Source organism: Myripristis murdjan, chromosome 14 (assembly GCF_902150065.1).
Source record: "Myripristis murdjan chromosome 14, fMyrMur1.1, whole genome shotgun sequence".
Lineage (NCBI taxonomy): Eukaryota > Metazoa > Chordata > Actinopteri > Holocentriformes > Holocentridae > Myripristis > Myripristis murdjan.
In genome coordinates, this window is record NC_043993.1 from 27,405,991 (window position 1) to 27,433,980 (window position 27,990).

The following is a 27,990-nucleotide window of genomic DNA, read 5'->3' on the forward strand; positions in this document are numbered from 1 at the left end:
TCTGCAGACTCAGAAATATCATGGCAAGGTGCAACATTTGTTTTCCTAGAGGTTGCTGCACTCGGCGGCTCAATCAGAACGAGTTCCACGCCTGAATCTATCAAAGTAAATGGAAATCTATCAAGTGTTTGCTGAGGGGAGTAGAGTGGCCTTTGCATCAAATTACCTTTGTGTGTGTGTGTAGCGCGACAAATGAGGCGTGATTTTTTTGATTAAAACACAAAGTCAGGGCAGATAGCGAAGACAAAGGGTTGAGCAATGCGAGCAGATGTGGGCCACCAGCTTGCAGTCCTGCCGCTGCCAGAGAAAAAGCCTGACCTTGGGTTGTGTCAGCCGCTCAGCGCAGCAGGCAGTCAGCTATGTAAAGCTCACTGTGCTGTGAACACGCAGCTGAGGACAGTTTGCAGCCTGTGGAAGCTGCACCAACACACTGAGCTTTCTCATACCCATATCGTACAATGAAATTATGGACTTCATCAGCAACAAGTGTGTGTCCATTTTGAAAAGTTTGAATTGATTACCGATACAAGGTGCCAAACATGAAAATGCCAAACTGAGACCACTCTGAGCTTCTTTGCAAAATGGACATTTTGTTTGGTGCAGCTGACATCTGTTCCCGTTCCAAGCACCAAGACAAGTATGGGCAGTATCACAAAAAATGTTCTGTGTTCAAAATGTGATGTTATGTCATAAAACCTTTTAAAATGTATGGATTTATTTAAGGGAACCTGTCCCAAATTATTTTAATAGTGTGAAATACAGCAGTAAAAAGAAAAAAAAAATCGGAAACACAGAAAGACAAGAGAAAGAAACATACAGACAAAATAATATGCTTTTAATAAAAAATATCCACACACATATATATATAAAACAGGATTTGGGGTTATAAAAACTAATTTGTGACAACTTCCAAATAGTATTGTGGCCCCCCACCCCCCTGGATAATTGACCATAATTATTCAAGTCCTGTCAGTCAAACACCTTCAATAGCAATAACGTTATAAAAAAAAACTTTTAAATAGGAAACTAACTAAGCATATCCCTGCTTGAATTTCTCACGCAATCACAGCCCTTAATGCCGAATGCCATTTTCAGAATATAAAAAGGTAAAAGCAACAAACAAGTGCTATATGGTTATTCATGCCGTCGTCTTTGGAACCACAACAAATTATCATATGCAACTCTGACGTCTGGTTGGACAGGAGGCAAAAGGTTGGATTTTTCTCCTCTTCTGATGTACTGTCCCATTCGAAAATGTTCCTGTCCTTCCGCCGGTGCTCATTTACCTTCAGGGATGTACAAAGACACAACTTTCTGGTATTTTTCTCCTTCCTTTATGCTTCGTTGAGGGCTGATTCCACTGAATGAGTTTTGTATAGCAAGAGAAAATAATCGGGAACAAGAGATCACAAAATAACTTCTCACTTTTTACTCTTATTATTTTCTGCTGTATGGTATGAAGGAAGGAAATGGGGTGTAAGAGAAGATTCTCCATGGGACAAAACAATTCCCTCTCCATTGACAGCCTCTGTCAGTGTTGCTGGTAGAGAACGGTGTTGCTGAAGCTGCCGGAGTTGAACATCTGGTAAGTGATGAAAGCCAGTAAGGATATGCAGAGGACTCCTATGACACCTGCTACTACTGTGACACCCAGCATAGTGCCATTCATGTGTGTCTGCTGAGCAGCTGGAAAGAAGAAGAGGAGATGGGAAGTAAGATATGAGCAGAAACTGGATCTTGCAGAGCATGTTTATGTGCCGTTTCCATACTGATGAGCAGTGTTGGGCTTGTTACTCAGAAAAAGTAATTTCCCATATCTCAGATGAGAAATGGCAGAAAAGCTGACTTTCTCCAGGTGGGGAGAGGTATTGTCACTACTTTAGTTTTGTCAAGGAAAAGAATAAAAAGAACATCAGACATCAGCATGATTTGATTTCCCTGATTTTACACACAAAAGTGCACAAGACAAGCAATTCAGTTATTCAGACTGTGGAGGATACAGTTGCCAAATCTAGTGATGCAACAAAGCAGGCAGAGAGACATTTTACATCTTTCCTCAAAGGCAGTGTTGTTCACGTGTTACTCCTTGGTAGCTCTTATTGTCCTCCATGATTGAAAATAAGGGGAAAGGACTATGGATTGGACTCTGCCTGGCCATCCGCCTGCCCCTCATGCACAATATCTGAGCCTCTGCTGGCTTTTTTTGGATTAAAGTCTCACTCTCATGTCCCACACACTGCTGACCTATTTCTGATGCACTGTAGGGAAAATACTGAAGCTTTATTTTGAGATCTGCCTTTTACAAAATGAGACTGATGGGCCCACCAAAGCACCGCCAACAAGGCAAAAATCTCTACAATCAGGGTCTTGGACATTACTGGGTCAACCATGACAACCCTTTGGGATTTAATATGCATTTACATTGAGATCCAGTATCCATCAAAATGAATCTGATTGGTCCATAGCAGCACAACCAACAAGCCAGAAAATCCCCAGTCTTCAACCAGCAATGTCTCCTGCACCATTTAGATCTAACTGCTGTTGTTCATGCTGACACACTGCACGTGAATGGAACCAAACCATAATAAATGTCATCTGTAACACCTGTGTTTACCCTGCTATTTCATGTCAAAATGGCTTCTGTGAAAAAGATCTATTGGCGTTGACATTCAGTGTTCTTGTTAACCCTTTGCTTGATAAAACCAAAACAGTGATAAATAAATACATTCCCCCTGGACGAATTTAACCTCTCTGCCCATTTCTCATTGAAGATATTTCAGTAGGAGACCATGTGATCTGGACAGATGGAGCTTTTAGATTGGTAGCTGTGATATCACTGCTTGCTAGGAAGGGAAATAACATCATGGTAACAAACTGCAGCCCAGCACTGCGTCTACGTTTTTGGGCACATAACACAAGTGAACTAAGGAGGTACCACAACACAACAACAGCTGTGTGTGACGTGTTGCTCTTGAACAGATTTATAGAAAGCAGCAGTAGATGTGATGTCCTTAGATGAACGTGATGTGTAGATGTGATGCACATGTGACGTTTGTAGGTAGATGTGATGTGATGTCCTTAGATAGATGTTATGTTATGTCCTTGGATAAATGTGATGCAGATCTGATTTCCTCACATAATTATGGTGTGATGCAATGTAGATATCTTGTCCTTATATAAATGCAATGTGATGTAGATGTGATGAGATGTCCCCCGGTAAATGATGTGTGATGTGGATGTGATGTCCTCAGATAAATGCAATTTGTTGTAGACGTCATGCAAATGTGATGTCCAAAGCCAGCCAACCGTCTCTCACTTAAAAGACAAAAGAATTGGCCGATGTAGATGCTTACCTTCAGACCCATCTGGATCCCCTGTGGAGAAGCAAAGGAAACCCTCAGTTCATTCACACCAAAATAACTATCCAACCACGACTGATGTGAAATATGTGTTATGCAGTGAATGTGTTACTGTGCCTTCAATATTCTGGTGCGGTAGCTGCTGGAGTGTCCCTGAATGCTGAGACGTCAACATATGAAGACCATTCAGTTTCTCACCGTTGTCCCGGCGGGTGATGATGGGGCCCGAGCTGACAGTGGCCACATCGGTCACCGTGGTGTCCTGCGTGTTGTCAACGCTGCGACGCCTCCTTGAGTTGAGGTTGGAACTGCAATTCTGTAACCAAGAGTGTATATTGAAACATCTCGAGGACATTGTTGAGAAGAGTAAAGCTTTCTGGCAACAGCAGAGATAATGTGACCTTTACTATAGTGGAGTGGCACAGGCCTCAAGCACTGTATGGTTTCTCTGATAAGGGTTTTTGAAGGCTGACATCAGTCTAGCAATTTTCATGCCAAAAAATCTCCCAAAAATTACTTTATGGAGGATTTTTATCATTCAGTGTTTCCCTACAAATTTTATAGAACCAAACTAAAAATCCACCAATGAAACCCAAAATAGTGCTAATTATAACAATGCAAAATATTACATTAGAATCAATTCATCAAAGGGTTTCTCATGAACAGCCCACCAACCTACTGATCAGTTTTACAATTAAAATGTAATCAAACAGCATCATAACATCAAAACCAAAGGCAGACTAATCTGACTGGGCAATATCTGATTATTGGGCTAATTTATCAACCAATTCATGCATTCCAGGGCGACCAATTGTTATGCAAACTTCCAATGAAAATATGCCAGATAATTAAAAATGCAAATATAGATCCATAGCATGATGTAATCTGTTAAAGGTGACCTGTGTAAAACTGAGGGTAGATTGAGATGAGGACTGTTTAATATAAAACTCTATTTTATGTTGAAATGGATGTTTTTCTTTGATGCCTGAAGGCAGGTCTTCAGGTGGCATCATTTTGAATCCTACCAGATTTCTGAGAAAGATACACCAGCTTTGTTAATGGTTGGATTATGGCTGGGTGAGGGTTTATGGGCAATGACTGGATGTTTATGCCTACAGTGCCTGTGGGTGCATCTTGCCCAGATGCATCTTTTTTGTTAGTTGAGTCCAAAGGCTCCACACTTCAGCTCACCCTCGTTAATTTTGCATAGAGCACCTAAAGGTTTGTTTTGAAGCCTGGAAGCGGGTGCTGACCTGAGAGAGGCTGGAGCAGAAGGAGCGCTCACACAGTCTGGTGGCACAGTGCAGGTAGAAGGTGGACAGGGTCCTGTTTTCTTCTTGGACAAAGCGGAAAGCTTCAAAAGAAAAGCGAGCTTCCTGCTGCTGTCCGTTGACTCCAATCACCGTCTGGCCATCGCGGTCACACCTTGGAGAGGACAGATGCAGATTTTTTTTCCCTCCTTTGCTTCAGATTACAAATTTTAACAAGGCTTTGGTGTAATAAAAATTCCTCAGTCAAAGAATATTAATATCCTCTGGTTCAGTATAGGACTAACTCACAACTGGAGTGAAGTGAGGCCTCTTATAGTCATTGCAATTTACTTATTTTGATGTACTTATAATTTTAAAAAAAAAAATAAATAAATAAATAAATAAATTTCACAGTACCAAAAAGTAGCAGTTGACATGTTAGAACCTTAATACTGATTCTGTAATGTGACATCAGGAAAATCTTCACAACCCGCCCATGTTTGCCAACCTGGCTGGGTTATGATACTTTATATCAAAGGTTCCTAAGGGGATGAGAGTAAAGCTAAAAGATCCATGTTGGTGAGTCCAGCTTTTTCTAGGGTTGCTTGCTCACCACTGTTTAGGGGACAGATTGCATTTCCCTCCAAAACCTGGGTTCATTTAATTTGGGTTGAATTGCAGTTTACTTCCCCTGAGCAGAAAGGTGTCCATACCCAACATCAAGGCAACTCTATGCATCTCAGCTATCAAAATATGGATGGATTCATGTCTCTTCTTCATCTCAATGTTGAGATTTACGCCATCAACACCGGGTCAGGTTGAGTCATTTTTCATCCGGCTTGGCGGACTCACTCACCCAATAAAGAGATCATGATAAAAGCTGTTGACAGGGAAGGGGGTCGTCGTGGCGTAACATCTGTCCAGGAAAACGTTGAATCTGTTAGGAGGATGGTTAAGATCAGTACAGAGTATTTCATCAAGATAAAGAAAGCTTATCATTTCAATCATCCATTTTCAAGCTAGATGGTGTTTGCTGGGTCTGAAGAAGAAGCTTAGCTCTGAATATAAGAACAGGTGTTTTGCTCAAGAAAGGGAAAAGAATTCAACTAAGAGTCAGTCGCCAAAAAGGTCCTTAAGTATTTTGCAATACACAAAAATGTTTTAAGGTCCAAGCAACAGCAACCAGGTCATCAAAAATGTTAGCCAGTGGTTTCAATATAATATTTATACTTAAGGATATATACTTATATATACTTATACCTATATATATATAGGTTATATAGGTTATTTAAGTTAACTCTGAGCACGTCTAAGGCTGGATGGTTCATGTTAATGATATGTCTGAACCTGCCATTCATGTTAAAGGAAACGGTGAAACAAACAAAATTAACAAAAAACATTCACAATTCAATAGATCTCTCTTCCTTGTTTTTGTTTTGTTGTTGTTGTTGTTGTTGTTTTTTTCACACCGGAAAAGAGCAAAGTTAGCCAGCCAGTTACAGCTTTTTGCACTGCTGATCTATAATTGACATTGTCAGAAGTTATGCAGAACTTTGAAAATAGACGGATCAAAGTGGATCTACAGGCCATAGCGAGGAAAAATCAATATCAACTTTGCATGATTAAAGGTTTTTTCATTCTTTGGCTGATACCTTGCAGAATTGATTTTAAAATGTTACTTATTGTTTTTAAAGCTTTGCATGGTGCAGCCCATCCTACATTTCTGGCATGCTCACTGAGTACACACCAGACAGATCCCGGAGATCATCAAGTAAAAGTCTGCTCACTGTTCCAAGTATACATTCAAAATCAGCTCACAGTGCTTTCAGTCATTACGGTCCCACTCTTTGGAATTCTCTACCATACAAACTCAGTTCTGCTACAACAGTATCTTCCTTTAAACGCAGACTAAAAACATTTCCTTTCTCACAAGCTTTCAGTTTTTAATTAGCTATAATGCAGCACTGCCTTTTATGTCTTTTTGTATTTTTATATGTATCTTATTTATATTGCTTATGTATGTAATCTATGTCTTGCTCTGATTTTAAGCACATTGAGTTTACGTCTATCGTATGAAATGTGCTATATAAATAAATTTAACTTTGACTTTGACTTGCATGTCTTAACCAGATGGTGCTCTCTGCCAGAGACAGAGATGTGTTTGGTACCAATCGTTTCTTCAGATATTTTGTCATATAAACAATGGGCCAAACTCCTCAAAATGTCAGAGTTGTCCTTCAAGACCAAACACTTGAAATGTGAAGAAATAAAAGACACCTAATGTGCTCAAAAACCCAACTAAGGTACTTTTGGGACAGCATATACTATAACAAACAAACAAACTCCATCAATGCTCTGATGAAGGCTCGCCAAAAGTAGCTGCCATGGCCCAAAAAACATTTTGAATTACAAAACTCAATAAATACCTCATTACACATTAGATCAGTTATGTCGCTAGCAATCTAATGTGACATACCGGTTTGTGAGATTGGTGGCCCGCACTTCCACAAAGATCCTGGTCTTTAGCTCTAGGCCTCCATCAGGGATTCGCAGCATTGATGTGTAGGAATTGTCCTTTGAGCCAAATAATGCAGCAGAGGGAAGAAAATTATTCATGTTTGTGTTAACTGTGTGTTGATAATTGATGAAAAGGGAGTTCCACTGAGCTTGATTTTTAGGTCATTACTGTCCAAAAATGTGATATCTTTTTCAAATATTAACCTCAGTGAAGATCAAGTTGAATTTCACTGAGGTACTGTTTTATACCTCATGTCACACTTTCAATTTTTTTCAATTTTTTTCAATTTTTTTTTTGAATTTGAAACACGATGCTGTTTTAGTTCTAAATGTCTGATATGAATGCATATATAAGAGAATCATGTCTGTTTCACAGTTTGCTATCCTGGCTGGTTAAATGCTATTTTCCACAGAGCATCTGTCTGCAGATGTCTCACCGAGTAAAGCAGCAAGCCGAGGGTGCTGATGAAACTACCATTCTTTTCTTTGACCGCCAGGCTCACCGCAGACCTGCGAGGGCGGAAAAATAAACTCAGTCAGCGGCTGTCAACACGGGAAAAACCCAAGTCAACAGCAACCAGGTCATCATTCACTGGATACATGAGGGAACAACAACATCAAGCACAACAATGTGTGATTCAAGTCCTGCTGAAACAAGACACAGGGGCAACACACACCTCTAAGAGTAGTGTATGTGCCATGTCGCATAATGAACTGGGGTAACGGGATACTTTTCTACATATAGCCAAGTCTACTGGAGGTGTGTGTGTTTAGCCCAAACACAGTTTCAAATGACTTCACAGTAGAAATGAAAAACAATGTAACCCTTATGATCCAGACTATTATTTACTACATGTTTGTATACACCTAAGTATATAGTGTATAATAATATCTGTGAGTTATTTTGTTCTGTTTGAATCTTTCATGCAAAGTGGCCATACTGTAATTTTGTAAATTTTTACAATGCATTTCCAAGAGGTCACCTGTCAGTCAAACAGAATTGTGAAATCTTTTTCCTTGGGTTTTCTGTTGATGGAGTTTGAGATTTTATAGGTCAGGAATTCTCAACCATTTCCACCCCAAGACCCACCTAGGAATCATTATAACATGCCAGGGGCCCAAAGAAAAAAAAAAAAAAAAAAAACATTTTTCTGTACCGTTACATGGAAAATGCTATAGGACATGGCTCTGCAATTTCTCCTGATCCTACTACTGCAAAACCTGGTGAGTAAAACTGTTTTCCAATCAACTCTAACTAGCTCCTGTTCTCTATTTTGATGAAAACCTTGATGTTGAGGTATGCTGGCCCTACAAAACAAATTTACAATGAAATGGGCAATTATTTATCTCAAACTTCTGTTAAACTTCATTATTGGCACTGCCGCATCTGAATCAAACATTAATGTTAATTCCAGCTGTGTTTGTTCTGCCACGACACCCACGAGTCTTGCTTGCTGTCTTTTAAGCACTGTAAAGCAGACACAGCACTAGTCATATTGATAATCATTGTTCCAGCTTATTGACCACTTTGTTATGAATGCATATTGATATCACAGAGGTTGCTGGAGTGTTTAGAGGAAGTTAGGTTGCACATTATTCAAGCATTCCAAAGCGGACATGATTGATATATATGACATAAATTTGATTGCAATCAAGAAGACTGTCTTTCATATTGAACATTTTATTAATTATCAAAAACATACATTATGGTATCAGACTATAGCTCCACCTAACCAGATGACCACATCACTAGTGCATGCTTCTCAAACCCGTCCTCAAACACCACCTGTCCTGCAAATTTCTCATACCCAAACACCTTCTTAGTGCTGATTGGTTGAAACAGATCTACCTGAACAGGGCATGAATCAAAATGTCTGAACTTTCTTTTTTCGTTTGCTGACCCTAACCCTAACCCTAACAACTATTTAGCTCTCAGCTCATTTATTCAGGTTGAAAAAGGGCTACTTACACATCCATGTGAGTGGTGTTGACCAGGTACTGGAGTGGATAGCAGCAAGAAAACTTGTATATCAGCTCTTGGCGATAGCTGATGGTTCCCGGGTAAGGGTTCTGGGAGATGACCATGCCTGAGATGTTGACGAACTGAATATTGGAGAACTGTGCAAATACTCCAGTGCCAACCTCCTGAGTGACCTGTCAGGGAACGAGAGATCACAGAGCTTTATCACAGTTTTATATCCGCAAGAATGAAATGTCACTTCTTTTTAGATCGAGATGTTAAAATCAACAAGCGAAGACCAACAGGATCTAAAATACCTTGAGCTTGTTGGAGCAAGTGGCGATCGCCCCCTCTGTGATGGAGAAGTTGAATTTGAGAACGGGTGGGTCCACGGTCCAGTCAGGAGTCCCTTTGCACTCGTCTTTCGCGTGCTCTGCGTTGAGGGACATCAGCGTCTCGTTGTATCCGCTGAAGTAGAACGGACACATCAGGATCTGAAGCTCCATCCTCAGAGAGCCACAGGTGACGTCGACGTCAGAGATGGCTAAGGGGACACAGGATGAGGCCACAAACTATCTTCAGTTTTTTAAAAATGTCTTGATAAGTTGCAGAGCCTCACTGGGACTTAATTCCCAGTGGCAAATGAACTGTATGACCTGTAGCCCTTTAACAATCTGATTTTCCCTTAAATTTCCCCTTAGGTACCTTCAAAACAAACCCTCAATGCAATTTTTTTATGGCTGCACCATTACATCAAACAGAAAATATCAAGATTTCTGCATCATCTCAAACACATTTCCCTGTGATTCAGAAGCACATATTTTGGATCTTTGGAAACCTTTGGATCTCCACTACAATTTGAAATAAAGTCCCATGGGTTTGAACAAAGCAGTGTACGTTTTTAATGACGAACCCAACAATAGGATTCAAAGGGTTTAAGAGGCCAAGAATATGAATTTATGGTCCACAGTTTCTTGAATTTCTTGAAAGGTCTTGAGTTGATTTCATATAGACAGATTTTCTTCCAAATGTGCAGGTGTCAGAGCTATGATACCTTCACACAGGCTCCTTTTCCAATGATTGACAAGTACGGTATAACTTAAAGAGCAAACTCCCTTTTCAAGCTGACGTCTCCAAATCTGGGACACACCCAACTCAGGAAACAAGTGAACAAAAACAAAAAAAAAGACCCTCCTCAAATGGCCAGGTTGCCACTGTGCTGACGTTTACTAGGTTGCAAAAAGGAAGGAGAGGTGACAAATGAGGAGGAGTGGGGTGGGGGTGTCCGATGAATGAGTGTGTAGAGAATGAGTTTCGGGAGTTGCTGGTTTCACTGACCTGGTGCTCTGAATGTGGAGTGTCCGAGGCAAACATTTTGATCTTGGGCAAGAGCGAGCGTGGCGAGGTGATACACCAAAAGGGCCCGCCACATTGTCCTCAACCTGGTGGAGAAAATCAGGGGCACCATAAAGTTAAGTTAAATAACCTCAAACTTGAATAAAGAGCACAGATTTTACCTCTAACTCTACTATCAATTATGTCATCACTTTACAAATGGTCTCTCATTGCACAGTCTATAGCAAATATGTGAAAATATATATATTTTTTAATTTGTAAAGCATTTCGGTACTATGTCACAAAGTACAAGTAAGATTCAAATGTACAGTAAAAATAACAGTTCAACAAATATATATAACTATATATGTAGTTCATTAATTTCAAATACAGGTGAGATTGGCAAACCTGACAGTAAAATCCATTCATCCTGTAATAATAACAACCAATATTCCAAGCTTTTTGACTTTCTCTTCCCTTCTTTCGTTTCCAGGTGATCCGCAGGTTTAGAGAAGCGGTGACTTACCTTGTGTGGATGCCCACTGAATCTTCTTGCCCCACCTCTTTCTCTCAGTCTGCCTTTTCTCACTCTGCTCCTGCTGCCGTGACTCTCAGCTATTTATACCGGCCTGTTTTCCAGAGGACCGTTGTAAAAAGAGTTCTCCGGAAACCCACAAAAAAGAAAGGGGAAAGGTAAGAGAGCAACACGAGCAGCTCAACATGCTGACGAGCCCACAACTGGATCATCTGACAGAAGTGGGACAGCAGACAAACCTAATGTCTTTGGTTTGGTAATGCATTATGTCAAGCAGCTATAAATTTGATTTATCAGTAGCGTGACAACCCTGAGGTATCATTTTAACTGAACAATCCCTTAAGCCCTAAATGAAATATTACATATAGATAGGTGTATGCCATAAACACAAAGTCCAAATATCACAGGAAAGGTCAGTTCTCACATATTTTTTTCCATATTCACTGAGTACATCACTCTGGTGACCTAAAATGGATTTAATTTGGTGCAGCATTTTCTCTAATATGTGCTAACCAGGCCATCATCAGTGACAGACACAATCCAATCAGAATTTTACGCAATGTGAACATGTAATGCACAGATTGCACAGGAAATCCAGGGGAAGCCTAAAAACAGTAGCTGTATGATCATCTGCAAAGCCCTCAGGCATACAGGCCTGAAGACGTTGCATAAGCACCGTTTTAATAACCTCCACTTTGTTTCAGCGAGGTTTATGCAAGAGCACCTAAAAAGGCATGGATGTTGGCCGATGCCTCACTAAAGTGATGCCTGTTCTCACATCCCCCCCATCACCCCCCACCCCTGTCTTGCCAGGGGCAACCACTCTTTGTTAAGAAATTAGGTCTCCAGCGCCATCTCAGACTTGGAGAATGAGGCACACCCTGCCAGACAAAACCTCCTCGTACTGTCAGCGTCATGTGAACCAAAGATCTCCTCCGATCCCCTGCAGGAACTCAGGGACCAGGCCCGAACAATAGCATGGTGCTCAGCTTACAGGGGTCAGTGATAGGCGGCATTCCTGTCTGCCCCTTTCCATTCACCAGCCATGAGTGTATCTGAGTGAGTATTAGCCACAGGTAACCTGCTATATATATATATTTTTTTTCCTGATGCTGGCTGCTAATGCTTTAGGGGGAACAGTGTTTGCACAAACACATCACATGGATATTTCTTTGTCACGTGAAATTCCCCTGTGGTGAATCATGTTTTCGTCCCTCATAGTAACTGAATATTTCAGGTTAATATCTGGATAGTCAAAATCCATAGTTCAGTGTTCGGGGTTTATTGTTACATTTTCTTCAGAGTGATTTGTTTTGGCCTCTGGATCCATAATGTGCCATAAACAACAGATTTCTGTGTGAACCTCATGAACTTGAACCTGCCAGGACAGCATCCTCCCTATATGCTAGAACCCAAAGGCATTGTTCACAGAGTGGAGAAAATATAATACACACCGACGCCACAGTCAGACTATACCATCAGAATCCACACGGTATCAGTTCGGCTATACTCACCGTCCGACATCCTCTCTGTTTGGTTTCCATTTCCCTTACTTAAGGACAGAACAGAACAACCTTAATACGCAGCTAATTCCTGATTAAACCTGCTCCTTGCATTGTGCCCTGCGGTAACAGAATCTGTATGATATCACAGAGATCACCTTGTTCTTTGCCTGTCCTGTTTTCTTTTCTTTTTCTTTTTTTTTTTAAATAATAGACGTCATTTAATGTCACGCATGTTTCCATTCATATAGCTCCCATGCTTAAATACAATACCTGAAATGATTCCCATTGAATTCCTTGCGGTTGCTGGTAGGGTCAGGACTCACAGAATATACAATGGCAGTCGGTGGTGCCAAGTGAGGATAAGCACAGGGCCGGGACATGTGAGAGACAGTGTATAGTGACGGTGAAAAACATCCCACCAGCACATATTACCAGGGAGTATGCCAAAATATGTTTTTAAGAGACAACTGCATTTGCAAGGAGGAAAAATTGCCATGAATATGTCACATAGTTGTTGTGTAAAGTGTAGGACTCAAATGTTTATTATGACAAGGATGAAAACCTGGAGCCCCATAGTCAGTAAATAAAAGGAAAAAAAAACAAAAAACACTCCATGTACTCTCACAGTCATGCTGAGCCTCTTTACCTTGTAATTCTTGAGAAATGTGATCTTAGCACTGAGTTTCTCTTCAAGTAAACATGCCTTAGCACTGATTAATTCAAAGTAAATGGCAATCTCTCTCATAACAAGCAAACACTTGGAATAACTTAAGAGAGAAAAGGCCGTTCTTGTGCGCGTCTTCAGTGACACTTGAGCGTCTCTCCAGCAGCAAGAACAACAATAAAAGACAAGCTCGTGTTTTAAATCATGAACTGCAATGACGATAAACTGCAGGTTTGTAAAGGGGGGGGGAAAAAAACAACTCTCACAACCTTGAAGTGCTCTCAGAGAGTGTGAATCAAAGCGAAGTGGAAGAATGAAATAACTCAGCAAGTCTTCGCAAACAAAAGACAAGCCTGATGAAGGCGAGCGCTGCCAAAATGAGTTGGTTCCTAACATTACAGCTGCAACTGACAACTGCTTCATGCTTTATCTGCCAAGTGGGAGCAGGCAATAATTGTTTCGATTTTATACAGAGGGATTTCATTACCCTGAAATCTTATGACATGAACTAACTGCACACCCTTTAGACCTTAAATGTCTTCTTCTTTGCATCTGCTGAGGGTGAAGGAGGAGAGGATTATCTACGGCTTGTGATTCCAGCTGTCTTTGGACGGAGCGCTGACTGACTCCTGTTTAGGGGAAACTTTTGTATTTAACACTCAAGATTGGATTCATTCATTTCTGTGAGCAGAAAGGCGTCCACAAATAAAGCAAAACCTATCCTTTCTCTCACTGGTCTTTTGCAGCTCAACATTGTTGCAAAATTTAGGACACGCACTTTCATATTTCACTCATAAAAGTTTTGATTGCTTCCTGTGCTCTGAGGAGATTTCCTGCCAGTGACATCGATTTGGAAATTTATTTGGTCAAACAGAGTGAATCTAAAGCGCCTTTTCTTCTTTGCTGTAGCCCCAGACTGTTTGCATTCTCAGCTGCTCAGTGTATTTTTATATGAAAATGTGGCCAAGCGTGACTTCATAGCTTTGTCTATTTTTTTTTTTCTAAAAGAATAGTTGAATTAATGTTTTTTGGCTTGTAGACCACAGAGTTTCACGTTGTGTTTTACTCCATGTGACGACGTGGACTGCCTGTACTTAGGCTACGTTCACACTGCGGCTGAAAGTGACCCAGTTCTGATTTTTTCCCTCTCGGATCTGAGAAGGGCTTTGAATTAAGTTACTTCTCATAAATCTGTTAGATCTGCAACTTTTTCCCTGTCGTTGTTGCTGTAATCCTCCATATTTTGCTTTGTCTACCTCTGACTATCACTGAATAATGATGCCTTAACAGTGATATGAGGCTGCTCACATGGAGAAAATGAATTCTGAGCTGAGCGTGACACCACCACGGGTTAAAATTAGTTGCCACCACCAATAAACACCAAAACTGCTTGGCTAAGGCTGACGAGAGGTCGTGGTTGATGTTAGAAAGCTAACGTTACCATGGGAACACAAACACACTCGTCTCGACTCGAACTGTGGTGCTCATTTCACATATTTCTGTGAGACGAGGCTTGATTTGTATGAAATGCCCCAATCAAAACTGAAAGTGTGTTTTTTTCTGTTCATACTGGCATAAAAAATCAGATCTGTGTCACATTTGATTGGCTTTCTACAGGCTATGTGAACGTAGCCTTGGAAATATTACAGTGGCACAATGATCATAGTCATCCTAGTATGTACACCTTACCTGTCGTTACTGAGACGCCCTCAGTGCTGGTTGTGGGACTTTGTTCACCAAGCAGGAGCTTACATAACATCAGCTTAGATGACCAGTCATCAGAGATGCTGGCAGGTATTCCAAGATTGCAGCCGGGATGACATCCAGATGACTGGATTGGAAATCATGATATCACTTATTACATGATATCACCTTCTCTTGTACGGAGCGAGGTCTTGCTCAAAGACACATCAGTATGCTGTTGGTGCTCATACAGACTTAACATGTGCTTCATCTTGTTGCTGCAGGAGGGTTTCGCTCCAGTAGGTGACCCTGCTCCTCAAGACCATGATGCTTGGTTTATGTGGTGTGCTGCAGAAGTTGACTGAAATGGTACCACATCTCCAGAAGCAGTGTTATTTTCCTTCTGGGCACCTTCAAGGGTAAAAGACCTCCAAAACCGCTCTTTGAAACTGGACAAGAAGTCATGAGGTGGCCACACTTTACATTGCAACAAACCATTTTGCAAATCATGTGGGGTTACTAAAGATTTCACAACATATACTCAATAGCCCTGGATTTTCACATTTGAATTTTTGGTTGAAACACTTGCCTTGTAATGCTCTGCTTCTGTGGCTGACAAAATCATCACCATTCATAAACCACAGAACTGATAATTAGCTGCATAAAGCACAGCTAATTATCTTTTCCTTGGGAACTATTTTCTGGCAGAGGGACCATTTCACTCCACCCAATTTCAGTTCACCAAAACAAAACAGTGCTGCTGCTTTTAGGAAAACTAACTGTATAGAAAGTCTTAAGTCTCTGTGAATTCGTATTTGTGTTGGATTGGAATGAATTTAAAGAAATGGCTCAAAAAAGTAGGAAAATGGTATCAGAGTTCTAAAATATAACTGCTTACTTTAAAAATTAGCAGAAGCATGAAGTTTATACATTTTGTAGATATTTGCTAAACATGTAGAATTACTGGTAGGCCCTTTAATGTGTGGCATCTTAACTACAGGGATTTTTCCAGACCCTCCTGATTGACTCGCATTAAACCACTGATCTTCATTTGAAGAGATTTTACCCATTGACCCTTATATTAAAGGTATTTTTATTTGCGTCAAGTATTAAATTGTTAAGGTCATACTTGCAAATTGCCGAATAGATTCAAAGTGGTAAGATTAAAATATAAAGCTACAATAAACATTCATACATAAGTTCATGAATTCTAATGAATAAACTGTAGTGAAATTACATTAGGTCTCACTTTGCTAAGGAACCCCCCCCACCCCCGTGACCCTCTCAAGGACCCCTAACCCCAGTTTGAAAACCACTGCCTCAACATAGAGCCTGGGTGCTTCATGGAGCCATGACGAGCCCTTGGAAAAACCCGCCTGCTTTGCCTCAAGAACTTTCAATACTGGAACAAAACCATCCTCCCTGTTTGAAAGGCAAATTTACCCACATGCCGGAAGTAAACAAATAGCTTAATCCTGTTTCAGTTCAGTTAAATATTTGCGTAAAGTTATGAGTTCTGTGTGTGTCAAATGAGACCTCACCACAAGCCATGTGTTCAACTAAGCAATGTTCCTCCATCTGAATCCTCAATGGGAATACTCTTGACCCTGACCAGCACACTCCACGGTTCCAGTCTCCTTTACACCCAGATTAACAAGAAAACTCGTACCACATTTTGCAGGCAAGTTTGAACAGTGGCTTCTGGTGCAAGAAAGCTCATAATCTACACCACCAACGTTACATGTTGGTCGCTTGAAGAGATGAGCATGATGCCCGCCACTGCCAAAGCATCAAGTTTCCTTTCTTTTACCATGTGCAGTGTGTGAAACTCCACCCCGCTTGCAGGTGTTACTGAAGTAAAACCAGATTTTTATGCTCAGGTCAAGCAGAGTAACATCACTAGTTTCTGTACAGATGCACAAAGAGTGATTCAACCCTTTCTTGACACACTAATCTTTTCTCCTCCCATTTTACTTTTTGCACAAACTAAGTAACTTGAATACAAAAATGGCACTGCTCAGTGCACCCTTAGATTGCAAGGTTAAGTGCCTTCAACATTTGGCACACCTGAAGGCCGTCCTGTATTAACCGTTCACCAAGTCTGTCTAAATTTTAACTGTCTGGGACACAGATACTTTTAAAAGCCAAAACAACTTCTGTGTCTCCATTCACTGTTTCCTCACAACCAGCCTGACATTCCCTTCAAATGAAAGCAATTTCAGTGCTGGCCCAGATGCTAAGGGCTAATTTGCTCACAATGACACAGATTAGTGGTAGTCATTACACATCCTACCCCATCTTGAAGCATGCAACCCTAAAAATGAACATTTGTGGTCAGCCATCAGAGTTTAAAGGCATACCTTCACTAAATAGGCCTGTATTCTGTCCCTTACATGAACTGGATGAAAACAATGAGCAACTGTTAGCATTAGATTGATATACACAGGTTTATATTGTGTTGAGCTACATGAGTTAACATTTTCACTATCCTTTACATTTGTTTAAATCGCAAAATGACAAATGATTTTACTTTCCAAGAAATGTCTTGCATTGTGAGGATTCGTGCAGCCTCAACACAGGTGACTCATTGTAGAGAGAAAATAATTCAAAACAACACTCAGGGCTAGCGTTAAGTCAGTTTTAATCACTTGTATGATTGTTTCAACTCAATATGCCATTCCATGATATGTATTTGTCAGGTAATAAGTTGTATACATTCACTGGCTAATGATTACACAGAATAAAAAGGCTGCAAAGCAAAGAGGCGACGTTTACAATTTCAAGAACCTCCACGACATCTAGGTGAATTTATTCGATTAGTTAAAACATTCCCCCACGGCTCAGAAACGACGTGAGTTAAAAACGAAGGGTAAGACACTGGCAACCAGGAATCTCACTCACAAAATTAAACACAGTGCTCCATTCATCCGTAAGGCCTGGGCAAACAGCATTCAGTCTCGGATAAGCCGGCAGCGATGCAAAAGACGAATGCGGTCTTGGCAAAGGAAATCAACACCGGCTACAGGAAAGTGGTTATTATGATGGTCTAGGAGATGACTTGGTGGCTTTAGTCCTCTCTCCCCAGCATTATTTGGAGCTGGTGTACTTGGTCACTGCCTTGGTGCCTTCGGACACGGCATGTTTGGCCAGCTCTCCCGGCAGCAGCAGGCGGACGGCGGTCTGAATCTCCCTGGAGGTGATGGTGGATCTCTTATTATAATGAGCCAGACGAGACGCTTCTCCAGCGATGCGCTCGAAAATGTCATTGACAAACGAGTTCATGATGCCCATGGCCTTGGAGGAGATCCCCGTGTCGGGGTGGACCTGCTTCAACACTTTGTACACATAGATGGCGTAGCTCTCCTTTCTGGTCTTGCGACGCTTTTTGTCGCCCTTCTTCTGGGTTTTGGTCACGGCCTTTTTGGAGCCCTTTTTGGGAGCAGGCGCGGATTTTGCGGGCTCAGGCATTTTTTTTTTCTCCCTCTTTTCGGCTTCAACGAAACGTCACAGGAGAAGCAAAATCCAGACTAAATCAGATACCTTTATGAATGAGCAGTCCTATATTTATAATGTGGGTATACAAATTGTGCTGTGCCATTCCTACTCTATGATTGGACCGCGGATCACCAAAGCGCAGCCCCTTCACCAGCTCCATTGGTTTGCGCATATCTGTCCAGTTCCACCAATCGGAGAAGCCTTCGAGGTTTATATCCCATTACTCTGCTACATGACGTAAAGACCAGAGTCCGATCATCCGCCATATTCTCAATATTGCTTGATTTATATCCTTATTTTTTACGACCATGTCTGGCAGAGGGAAAACCGGAGGCAAAGCCCGAGCAAAAGCCAAGTCCCGTTCGTCCCGGGCCGGGCTCCAGTTCCCGGTGGGCCGTGTGCACAGGCTACTGCGCAAGGGCAACTATGCGGAGCGGGTGGGTGCCGGGGCTCCGGTGTACCTGGCAGCCGTGCTGGAGTATCTGACCGCTGAAATCCTTGAGCTGGCTGGCAATGCCGCCAGGGACAACAAGAAGACCAGGATTATCCCCCGGCACCTCCAGCTGGCCGTCCGTAACGACGAGGAGCTCAACAAGCTGCTAGGCGGAGTGACCATCGCCCAGGGAGGGGTGCTGCCCAACATCCAGGCCGTCCTCCTGCCCAAGAAGACGGAGAAACCGGCCAAGAGCAAGTAAGAGACTCCCCTCCAGCCCTGGATACAGTCACAACGAGAAGGGCTCGAACCGGAGCCAGCTACTTTTTCATATCGATATCTTTCTTCTTTTTTTTTTTTTTTTTTGGATAAGCAACCTTTTAAAATACGGGACAGTGCTTGGTGTTGCTGTTTCTACAGCGAAAAACACTCAGTTTCAAATTATCGGGACAATTATTAGACTGTTCACTCACCACTGTTGTTATACCAGAATCTGGAAAATGGAGGCGCGTTTGTGAAGCCTGGGGATGGCGAAGGCCGAGAAGAAAAAAAAAAAAATTCAATACATGTTATGGACCAATTCTGGTGGAGGGGAGGGAGGGAAGGGGGTCTTTTTTTCCTTTTCATTTCGTAGTGCTGCTACAAAACGTGCTCAATTTGTGTAATGTCATGTTTCAATAAATGTTCTGTACTGGTACAGGGCAAACACACTTGGTAAGATCTGCAGTCTTTATTTTGGTTGTTGACATCCGGGAACTTTGCTGTAGGTCTTTGTCAAAACACAAAAGGGACTGACGCGCATGAATAGATTGCAGTATGAGTATAGTTTATATTTCTCTATTTCTGCTACCAAATGACATTTAACCACGATTCAGTTTGGCACAGACGTAGGAAGGTTTCTCGATCGATTTTCAATTAACCCTCAGACCTACAAATTATTATAGTCACCATAATGACATTCATCTGCACACCCACAACATTAAGTACCATGTAATACATTTGTAGTAGCATATATAGTAAAGGCTATGAGATACTAATGCAAATCATGGGAAGATAAGAAAGTATTATGTCAAATGGGTGCAGCTTTGTGCGTAGTTTCTGTTTATGATGTATGCATGCCATATATCCTCATCTGTGATGCAGTGGTGTATTTCAGTATGGAGATGCTAGATGGTAATAAGATGCTTAATTATACCCTGATCTCAAATGGGCATTTCACTCAGTTAGGCTGAACACACCATAAAGGATATTTTATGTTTTTATATGGTGCTCAGGTGTTTTTTGGCATGAGAGCAATCCAAATGAAACTGGCATATGGTTTTGTTGCACATGGTAAGAATGGGAGGCACGGGGGCAACCACACATGTAATAGAAATGTCGACCTATCTTGACAATGCAGCATTTGTTGCAACAGTAAAGCAAAAGCAACATTGTTGAAACTGTTTCTTTATGTTTGGTGATTTTGCTTAAATTGTAACACGCTGCAGCTGGCCACATTTCTCCCAGTCATTCATCAAACAGCTTTATTTATTTATTTATGCTGGTGTCAGTATGTCTTTTAATACAGAAACAAACCATGCATGACGTGGTTGCTGAACTTCTCCAAGACTATAAAACCATGTCAGCATCGCATAACAGTATTAACATTATTAGAGAGGACACATTCTTATATTTTAAGTCAGTGAAGGCAGAGCCCTGGTTACTTTGATTGCTATAGTCACTTTCTTCACTGACTATTTAGACTAGATTCTGTTTTGTTTTGATAGTCTGTTTCATTCCAGTGTAGTCAGTTATGTACTCTGTTAGGCCTCAGAGTTCCTCAAAGCAAACTGAAGCCACAGCCAAATGGAGCAGCACATGAAAACAAAATATCAAGATTTTGGTGAACGTAAAAGGCTGTGAACAACTGCAAATCATTGCACAATAATGAATAATCAGAATGTGGTGCTTGACTGACCTCTGACTGCTCCCCTCCACAGAGGTCAAATTGTGGCAGCTGGAGAAATGTGTCCCTGTAGCTGGGAGGGATTTGGGATCTTGAACAAGGACACGAACTGAGGGACAGATATTTGTATAATAGAATCATTGTCTTTGAGCCTAGGTTGTAGTGTATCCTCTTCGTTGATGGGAATCTTACTGCTTTTTCATATAACACACCTCCTCCAGGTTTGTTCAAACATAGCATTCATCCTAGTTTTCATTTTTTGTACTAATTTCATTTTGATATCAGCTTGATTTATGGAGGAATATATTAACAAGAAACACATGGTGAAAAATACAGTGAATGAATGAATGATTTTTATTATTATTATGTCATGCCACAGTAGCCCATCCCACAGAGGATTACAAGACACTGTTACATCATGAAAAAAGATAAGTATGGGCCTGTGCTCCAAACACAGCCCAGTACCATAGCTACAGGACCAATTCTGGGTTGTAAAACACAAATTGTGAAGCCAGCTATGAGAGAGTTAAAGTGGGAGGAACAAAATTGCCACCTGGTTTCAGTATGAGGAGCCAACAAAGGGTAATTGTAATGAACATTATGTAGTGAACACATCTTTTACGTTATATTACTTAAAGTAAATGACTTGCTATGTAGACTCAATGGTAAAACTACAACATTCAAATGAACCTAAAAGGGATCTGAAACTGCAGCCTTATTTTCCTAGTTCTTAGTAATTTCCATCTCAAAGGGGTCATGGACAGTGTTAAGAATGTGGGAAACCACCCTTGAAGCCACTTTTCTCATTTCCGTTTCCTAATCCTCAACAAGTTATCACATCTTCCCTTGCTAATGCAAGTATGCTGACAAGGAATGCCAATCCACTGCATAACTACATGTCAGCCACATGACCTCACAGCGGCCTCTGATGTTGAAAATAATTAACACCCATCAATCGTCATGGTATAGTCATAATTTATTTATGTGGAGTCGTGGAAATGTACAGGCAATGTTTGCTTCAAGATCTTCAAATATTCAAACAGCAACTATCACTTGTTTATCATGAGCCAATGACCAGCCTTGGCTTACAGATTAGGTCTCTGGAGTCATGCTTAATGTTTTGTCAGTGACATGAGGGAGTGGAAGACATTTTTGTTTAATCAACTTCCTCAATAGTTGGTCCAGAAGATCCGCCGCCAGTGGGAGCGCCACCTGCTCCAGGGAAGCCACCTGGCATTCCACCAGGCATCCCACCCGGCATGCCGCCAGCGCTCTGGTACAGTTTGGTGATGATGGGGTTGCACACCTTCTCCAGCTCCTGCTGCTGATGTTCATATTCATCCTTCTCTGCAGTCTAGAAAAAGAAAGGAAATACATTTTCATATCTATGAAAATCTGCCCTTGCTAGGATTATTATTATTTCTCAGAAACACTACTGTTTATATAATCTTCTTTAGACTTCAAGGAAACATATCAGTGGCTTTTATCATCACACAGGGGCTTAGTGAATGTGTAGTCGTGCTGCTTTTTAAGTTCTTCTGAATTCCCAAATCATCTTTTACACAAGTCTGTTGGGCAGATTTGTTACTGAGCCATATTAAACGTTTCAGCTTAAATGTTACACTAGGAATGAGCTATTATGCCACTATGTATCACTGGATTTTTGTAGTTTTTAACACAAGTTTTTATGGAAATCAGTATTTTCTGCTTGTTTTCTCTCCTAGATCAGCAAACAGGAATGGACATTCTGACCTTCACAGCTTGATTACAGTAGCGTTTATAAGCATTGTTATTTTTTTCAAGTTTGTCTACTTACTGATTTTAGTAGCCCAACTGAACCAGTAATTTCAAGGGACACAGTACATATTTCTGCCATCATTGAGTAATGTTACTGTTGAGTAACATTATTTGATATCTAGCTGCTACATGTAAGACATCTTCAACCACAAGTGAGATGTTGCCCACTTTGATTTAAAGAAAGCTAATGGGTGTTATTATGTCTCAATACAGCTGTTTTTAACAACAGAGCACAAGTACTAGGTAAGGAATTAAAATGATATTCATGTCATGGTGTCTCTTGAAAGATGTAACTTTTACAGAATCAGTCCACAAGGATTCCACCTGTTCTTACTTGATTTTTGTCCAGCCAGCTAATGATCTCATTACACTTGTCCAAGATCTTTTGTTTGTCCTCCTCACTGATTTTCCCAGCCAGCTTCTCATCCTCCACAGTGGACTTCATGTTGAAGGCATAGGACTCCAGAGAGTTCTTAGAAGCCACCTTGTCACGCTGGACATCATCCTCAGCCTTGTATTTCTCAGCCTCTTGGACCATGCGCTCAATGTCCTCCTTACTGAGGCGACCTGTCATAAAACATGTAAGGTTATCAAGCCACCATCCTTAGTAAGCAGAAAACAGCAGTTTGATTTTGACTATTCATTTCCCCTTTTTGTTTACCTTTGTCGTTTGTGATGGTGATCTTGTTCTCCTTGCCGGTGCTCTTGTCAACAGCTGACACATTCATGATACCGTTGGCATCAATATCAAATGTTACCTCAATCTGAGGAACACCACGAGGGGCAGGAGGGATGCCAGTCAGTTCAAACTTGCCCAGCAGGTTGTTGTCCTTGGTCATGGCACGCTCACCCTCATAGACCTGTGGGATGTATGCAATGTTAGCAACACAGTAAGAATTCACAACGGGTGGCTAATGGTCATAAGTTATAAGTTAATTCGCTCAGACATCCAAGGAAGGTTTGTGCCATCTTTGGTCTTGTGACCTCTGGTGGAAACTACGAATGGCAGGAAAAAGCATCATCACAGCGAAATACCTGGAGCATATACATGAATGAAGTGATGTTCTTACCTGGATGAGCACACCAGGCTGGTTGTCAGAGTAGGTGGTGAAGGTCTGGGTCTGCTTGGTGGGGATGGTGGTGTTACGTTTGATCAGGACAGTCATGACACCTCCAGCTGTCTCAATACCCAGGGACAGAGGGGTGACGTCCAGAAGGAGCAGGTCCTGGACGTTCTCAGACTTGTCACCAGACAGGATGGCAGCCTGGACAGCTATATAATAATGAGGAAATGGTTAGACTTTGAGAGAGCACAGAATGGAACCTTTTTAGATATTATCTTTCTAGTATCTTTACACTGGCTTCCAGTGCGCTATAGGATCCAGTTTAAAGTTCTGGTCTTAACTTTTCGAACTCTGCATGGTCAGGCCCCTGAATATTTGTCTGAACTCCACGTTTATACTCCTGGCAGGACACTCAGGTCTGCCGACCTCAACCTGTTGACAGTTCCCCGCACTAGACTCAGAACTCGCGGAGATCGAGCCTTTGAGTCAGCTGCGCCTAAACTGTGGAACGCTCTCCCCCAGACCCTGAGAGCTGCAGCATCTGTTGTCAGTTTTAAAAAGCACCTTAAAACGTACTTGTTTAGGCAGGCGTTCCTTTTGACCTGACACCCAACTTGCTGTTATTGTGTTATTTTATTTATGTTCATGTTTGTATGCATTCATATTTGTTGTTTGAATGCAATCATGTTTGTTGTTTTTCCTTTTAATCTTGGAAAGCACTTTGTGAGCTTTTCTCTGCGAAAAGTGCTATACAAATAAATGTTACTTACTTACTTACTTACTCATCTGTTCAAGAGTTGTTTTCTGTGGTGGAAACTGGAAATAACAGGAAATAATATCTGAAGACAAGTGATAAGGACATCTAGATATGTTTGGAGATGAGGCCAGATACTTACCAGCTCCATAGGCCACAGCTTCATCAGGATTGATGCTTTTGTTGAGCTCCTTGCCATTGAAGAAGTCCTGCAGCAGCTTCTGGATCTTGGGAATACGGGTGGAGCCACCGACCAAGACGATGTCATGCACCTGAGACTTGTCCATTTTAGCATCACGGAGTGATTTCTCAACGGGGTCCAAGGTGCCACGGAAGAGGTCGGCATTGAGCTCCTCAAAGCGAGCCCTGGTGATGGAGGTGTAGAAGTCAACTCCCTCGTACAGAGAGTCAATCTCAATGCTGGCCTGGGTGCTGGAGGACAGGGTGCGCTTTGCCCTCTCACAAGCGGTACGCAGACGACGGACAGCTCTCTTGTTGTCGCTGATGTCCTTCTTGTACTTGCGTTTGAACTCACCAATGAAGTGGTTGACCATGCGGTTGTCAAAATCTTCTCCACCAAGATGAGTGTCTCCAGCTGTGGACTTGACCTCAAAAATACCATCCTCAATGGTCAAGATGGACACATCAAAGGTGCCACCACCGAGATCGAAGATGAGGACGTTCCTTTCAGACCCAACCTGAAACACAAGAGAAGATTTCAGCATAGCTGTATGGGTCATGGCAAATAAAAACAATGACACACATGCTACCGAGCCAAATCTCACCTTCTTGTCCAAACCATATGCAATTGCTGCAGCAGTGGGTTCATTAATAATTCTCAATACATTTAGACCAGAGATGGTTCCAGCATCTTTGGTTGCTTGACGCTGAGAATCGTTGAAGTATGCGGGGACTGTGATAACAGCATTCGACACCGACTATAAAAATGAAGAGCAGCGGTGTTAGTTCATTGTGCAGGTATAGGTATAGGCTAATTATGTCATTATTTTTTAAACATACCTTTCCAAGGTAAGCTTCAGCAATCTCCTTCATTTTAACCAGCACCATAGATGAGATCTCCTCTGGATAGAAACTTTTGGTTTCACCTTTGTACTCAACCTCCACTTTGGGGCGTCCACTGTCACTGATTATATTGAATGGCCAGTGCTTCATGTCTGACTGCACGACAGGGTCTTCATATCGTCTGCCAATCAAACGCTTGGCATCTATAATCCCCAGTGTAAAAAAATGAATTAATAAATGAATGAGATGGCTTGTGGTTGTCGTTCTCTCTTTGTTCAGATACTTCTAAATAAAACATGTGGTTTTGTACATCACATGGATCCATGCAAATACATAATTTATTTACCCAGTGATCTGGGACTGACATCACAGGATCACTGTGTTAAATCAATCTTTCATGACACATATCATATTGCCCTCCTGTAACCTTACCAAAGACTGTGTTGGTGGGGTTCATGGCAACCTGATTCTTTGCTGCATCTCCAATGAGACGCTCAGAATCAGTGAAGGCCACATAGCTGGGTGTGGTCCTGTTGCCCTGGTCATTGGCAATGATTTCAACTTTGCCATGCTGGAACACACCAACACAGGAGTAGGTGGTCCCAAGATCGATGCCAACTGCTGTTCCTTTGGACATGATTTGTCTGCAAAGTAAGATTAATATTAGTCCAGCAGGGGGCAATAATACCCTCCAGGATAAGTGTGATGTATAGCTGTGGGGTTTTTGCCCATATCTTTTTATATTAAATCAAATTGTACATTAAAATTTGCTAATTCATTCTACATCTTTGACTACATAATATCACAAGTCAAACAAGGTTATCTGATTCTCTAAATTCAAACAACAACAACAACAACAACAACAACAATAATAATAACAATAACAATAATAACAACAACAACAACAACAACAACAATAATAATAATAAATGTTCCCTGGTGGAATATTTATTTTATATTGTAAAAATGTTCTGCAATAGTGTTTGCAATATGCTTTTCATAAGTGTGAAGGCACTTTTTGAGCACCAATGAGCTTGCATGTTGTCCAGACGGGTGCTGCTACCGTCCAGGTAAAGGCTGAACTGTAATAGGATAGTGCCTGACTGCCATGGATTAGATGCCAAAAGAAAGGCAGCCATCTTAGGCGGCTGAAAAAAACACTCAGCACCGACTAACTGGAGGAGATGCTACTGCAGATCTGAGTGAGAGAGTGGCACTGGTGTGGCGATCAGCAACTAATAGAAAAAGCCCATTATCAGCACAAATCGATCATTCGACGATCGTTTCTACAAACTGAGTGCAAAATATCACACAAGAGTACTATTTATGTTGTGCACTAATACGAAGCAAATGCAAAAGGCTGAGCAGCGTGCAGGACACCGTGTCCCGACGCCACTGCACATTTTGCAGCATCACGCTGTAAGCGCCCAGCCAAAGCTGATCCGTGGCCATCTGGGGGAGCCAGGCGCTCACACCTCCCCCCACCGGCTCTCTGAAGGGCAAAGTTGCCCTGCTGCAGTGCTCAGCTCGCCCCGCATCTATGCGCAAAGTTGCACTGCATCGGTAAGAGCAGGCACCCTGTACCCGGGTATTAATATCATAATGTCACTGTAGTTTATAATTACAAACCTTTACAGACTGAAGGCTACTTTTTGTCATTATATTTTAACAGTTTTACAATTGGTGTCCAATAAAGACCAAGTAGACGAGAGAAAATGCCCAAAACGAGCATGAAAGCGAGCTGTGAAGTATTCCTGTCATTTACTGTAATCGATTGTTACAGTTATTTGTGACAGTAAATGTATTGCTGCTATACACATATGCGCAGCAAAACAGTAACATCCTGCAAGAACTGCAGGCCCTAATACTATTGGGAAAAATGTGATGTCACTGTAGGAAAAACAAAGTAGGTTTATGATAAGGTCATTATAAACTTATCGATGAGTAGGCTGCCACAGACACACTTGAATTCCATAGTATGGTAAGTACATGTTACAGGGTTTGTAAGGGTAGGATTATCATTTGGCAGCTTCGAGAAATAACCTGTACTTGTGCATGTTCTCTATGATTAAAAATAGTATGCATAAACTTATTTATAGATTCACATTATCGTCCTACCTGGGTGATGGCGCAGGCTACAGCTGCTCAGTGTCTCCTCCAGCAGATGAATGAGGACAGAAGATGCCGGCCGCTCAACTCATGTAGACCCTTCCTGTTGTCTGGTAGCCAATCAGCTCCGAGAACGGCACTGCGCTTCCAGCACATTCTCTCATCGCCAAAACGACCTGAGATCAGATTTTAACTCACATGTGGCCCTATACAACGAAAACGAAAAGGAAAAAAAAAAAAAAACGTGAACCCGTCGTCCTCTGATTGGTTTAAAAGAGTACAGCTGGTTGTCGAGTGATAAATTCCCTGAGAATAAAGCGAGATTAGAGACAGGAATAGCTGGAGAAGCTTCTAGGGCTTTCCACGATGTAAAACAGGGGTTCATGAGAAACAGGAGACTGGGATACTGGAGGGTGACCAAAATACCATTACGGAACACATTTAATCTTGTTTTAAATATACGTTTACCCAGGTTTCACATAATGTACATACATTTTGTGATATTATGAATTTCTAATCCTGTCTAGTGTGGGTCGGTTTAATCTCCATCACATTCCCATTT

The 27,990-nt window shown here is 41.5% G+C and overlaps 4 protein-coding genes and 1 non-coding gene across 5 annotated transcripts; 1 reads left to right on the forward strand and 4 right to left on the reverse strand.

Annotated features, from left to right (window-relative positions):
- Window positions 1-886: 886 nt before the first annotated feature.
- LOC115371002 (zona pellucida-like domain-containing protein 1) lies at window positions 887-10,518 on the reverse strand. Its single transcript, XM_030068118.1, has 10 exons — window positions 10,425-10,518; window positions 9,404-9,630; window positions 9,096-9,280; window positions 7,564-7,636; window positions 7,086-7,183; window positions 5,466-5,546; window positions 4,613-4,784; window positions 3,558-3,675; window positions 3,354-3,374; window positions 887-1,686 (listed from the first exon to the last, which is right to left on the reverse strand). Exons 1-10 carry the CDS (start codon window positions 10,516-10,518, stop codon window positions 1,532-1,534), a joined length of 1,224 nt encoding a protein of 407 aa, XP_029923978.1. The 3' UTR covers window positions 887-1,531.
- A 6,914-nt stretch (window positions 10,519-17,432) lies between these two features.
- hist2h2l (histone 2, H2, like) lies at window positions 17,433-18,355 on the reverse strand. The gene has a single exon (XM_030068712.1). It carries the CDS (start codon window positions 18,274-18,276, stop codon window positions 17,896-17,898), a length of 381 nt encoding a protein of 126 aa, XP_029924572.1. The 5' UTR covers window positions 18,277-18,355; the 3' UTR covers window positions 17,433-17,895.
- A 165-nt stretch (window positions 18,356-18,520) lies between these two features.
- h2ax1 (H2A.X variant histone family member 1) lies at window positions 18,521-19,446 on the forward strand. The gene has a single exon (XM_030068711.1). It carries the CDS (start codon window positions 18,612-18,614, stop codon window positions 18,996-18,998), a length of 387 nt encoding a protein of 128 aa, XP_029924571.1. The 5' UTR covers window positions 18,521-18,611; the 3' UTR covers window positions 18,999-19,446.
- Window positions 19,447-21,639: 2,193 nt separating this feature from the next.
- LOC115371368 (heat shock cognate 71 kDa protein) lies at window positions 21,640-27,546 on the reverse strand. The gene is made up of 9 exons (XM_030068706.1): window positions 27,438-27,546; window positions 25,752-25,963; window positions 25,317-25,522; window positions 25,082-25,234; window positions 24,439-24,994; window positions 23,549-23,751; window positions 23,140-23,338; window positions 22,813-23,045; window positions 21,640-22,035 (listed from the first exon to the last, which is right to left on the reverse strand). The coding sequence occupies exons 2-9, from the start codon at window positions 25,954-25,956 to the stop codon at window positions 21,838-21,840; spliced, it is 1,953 nt and encodes a 650-aa protein (XP_029924566.1). The 5' UTR covers window positions 25,957-25,963; window positions 27,438-27,546; the 3' UTR covers window positions 21,640-21,837.
- LOC115372116 (small nucleolar RNA SNORD14) lies at window positions 23,416-23,508 on the reverse strand. The gene has a single exon (XR_003929426.1). It is a non-coding gene; the product is annotated as a small nucleolar RNA SNORD14 (small nucleolar RNA).
- Window positions 27,547-27,990: the final 444 nt, after the last annotated feature.

What these genes read in the sequence shown, in the direction of transcription:
- LOC115371002 (XM_030068118.1), bottom strand. Translation starts at nt 10,518, where the DNA reads ATGTGGCGGGCCCTTTTGGTGTATCACCTCGCCACGCTCGCTCTTGCC. An exon ending in TCGGCTTGCTGCTTTACTCG is followed by an intron (nt 7,184 to 7,563) that starts GTGAGACATCTG and finishes TTTGGCTCAAAG; the next exon opens with GACAATTCCTACACATCAAT. An exon ending in GCCACCAATCTCACAAACCG is followed by an intron (nt 5,547 to 7,085) that starts GTATGTCACATT and finishes TCCTCCTAACAG; the next exon opens with ATTCAACGTTTTCCTGGACA.
- hist2h2l (XM_030068712.1), bottom strand. Translation starts at nt 18,276, where the DNA reads ATGCCTGAGCCCGCAAAATCCGCGCCTGCTCCCAAAAAGGGCTCCAAA.
- h2ax1 (XM_030068711.1), top strand. Translation starts at nt 18,612, where the DNA reads ATGTCTGGCAGAGGGAAAACCGGAGGCAAAGCCCGAGCAAAAGCCAAG.
- LOC115371368 (XM_030068706.1), bottom strand. Translation starts at nt 25,956, where the DNA reads ATGTCCAAAGGAACAGCAGTTGGCATCGATCTTGGGACCACCTACTCC. An exon ending in CATATGGTTTGGACAAGAAG is followed by an intron (nt 24,995 to 25,081) that starts GTGAGATTTGGC and finishes CTTGTGTTTCAG; the next exon opens with GTTGGGTCTGAAAGGAACGT. An exon ending in GCTGGCTGGACAAAAATCAA is followed by an intron (nt 22,036 to 22,812) that starts GTAAGAACAGGT and finishes TTCTTTTTCTAG; the next exon opens with ACTGCAGAGAAGGATGAATA.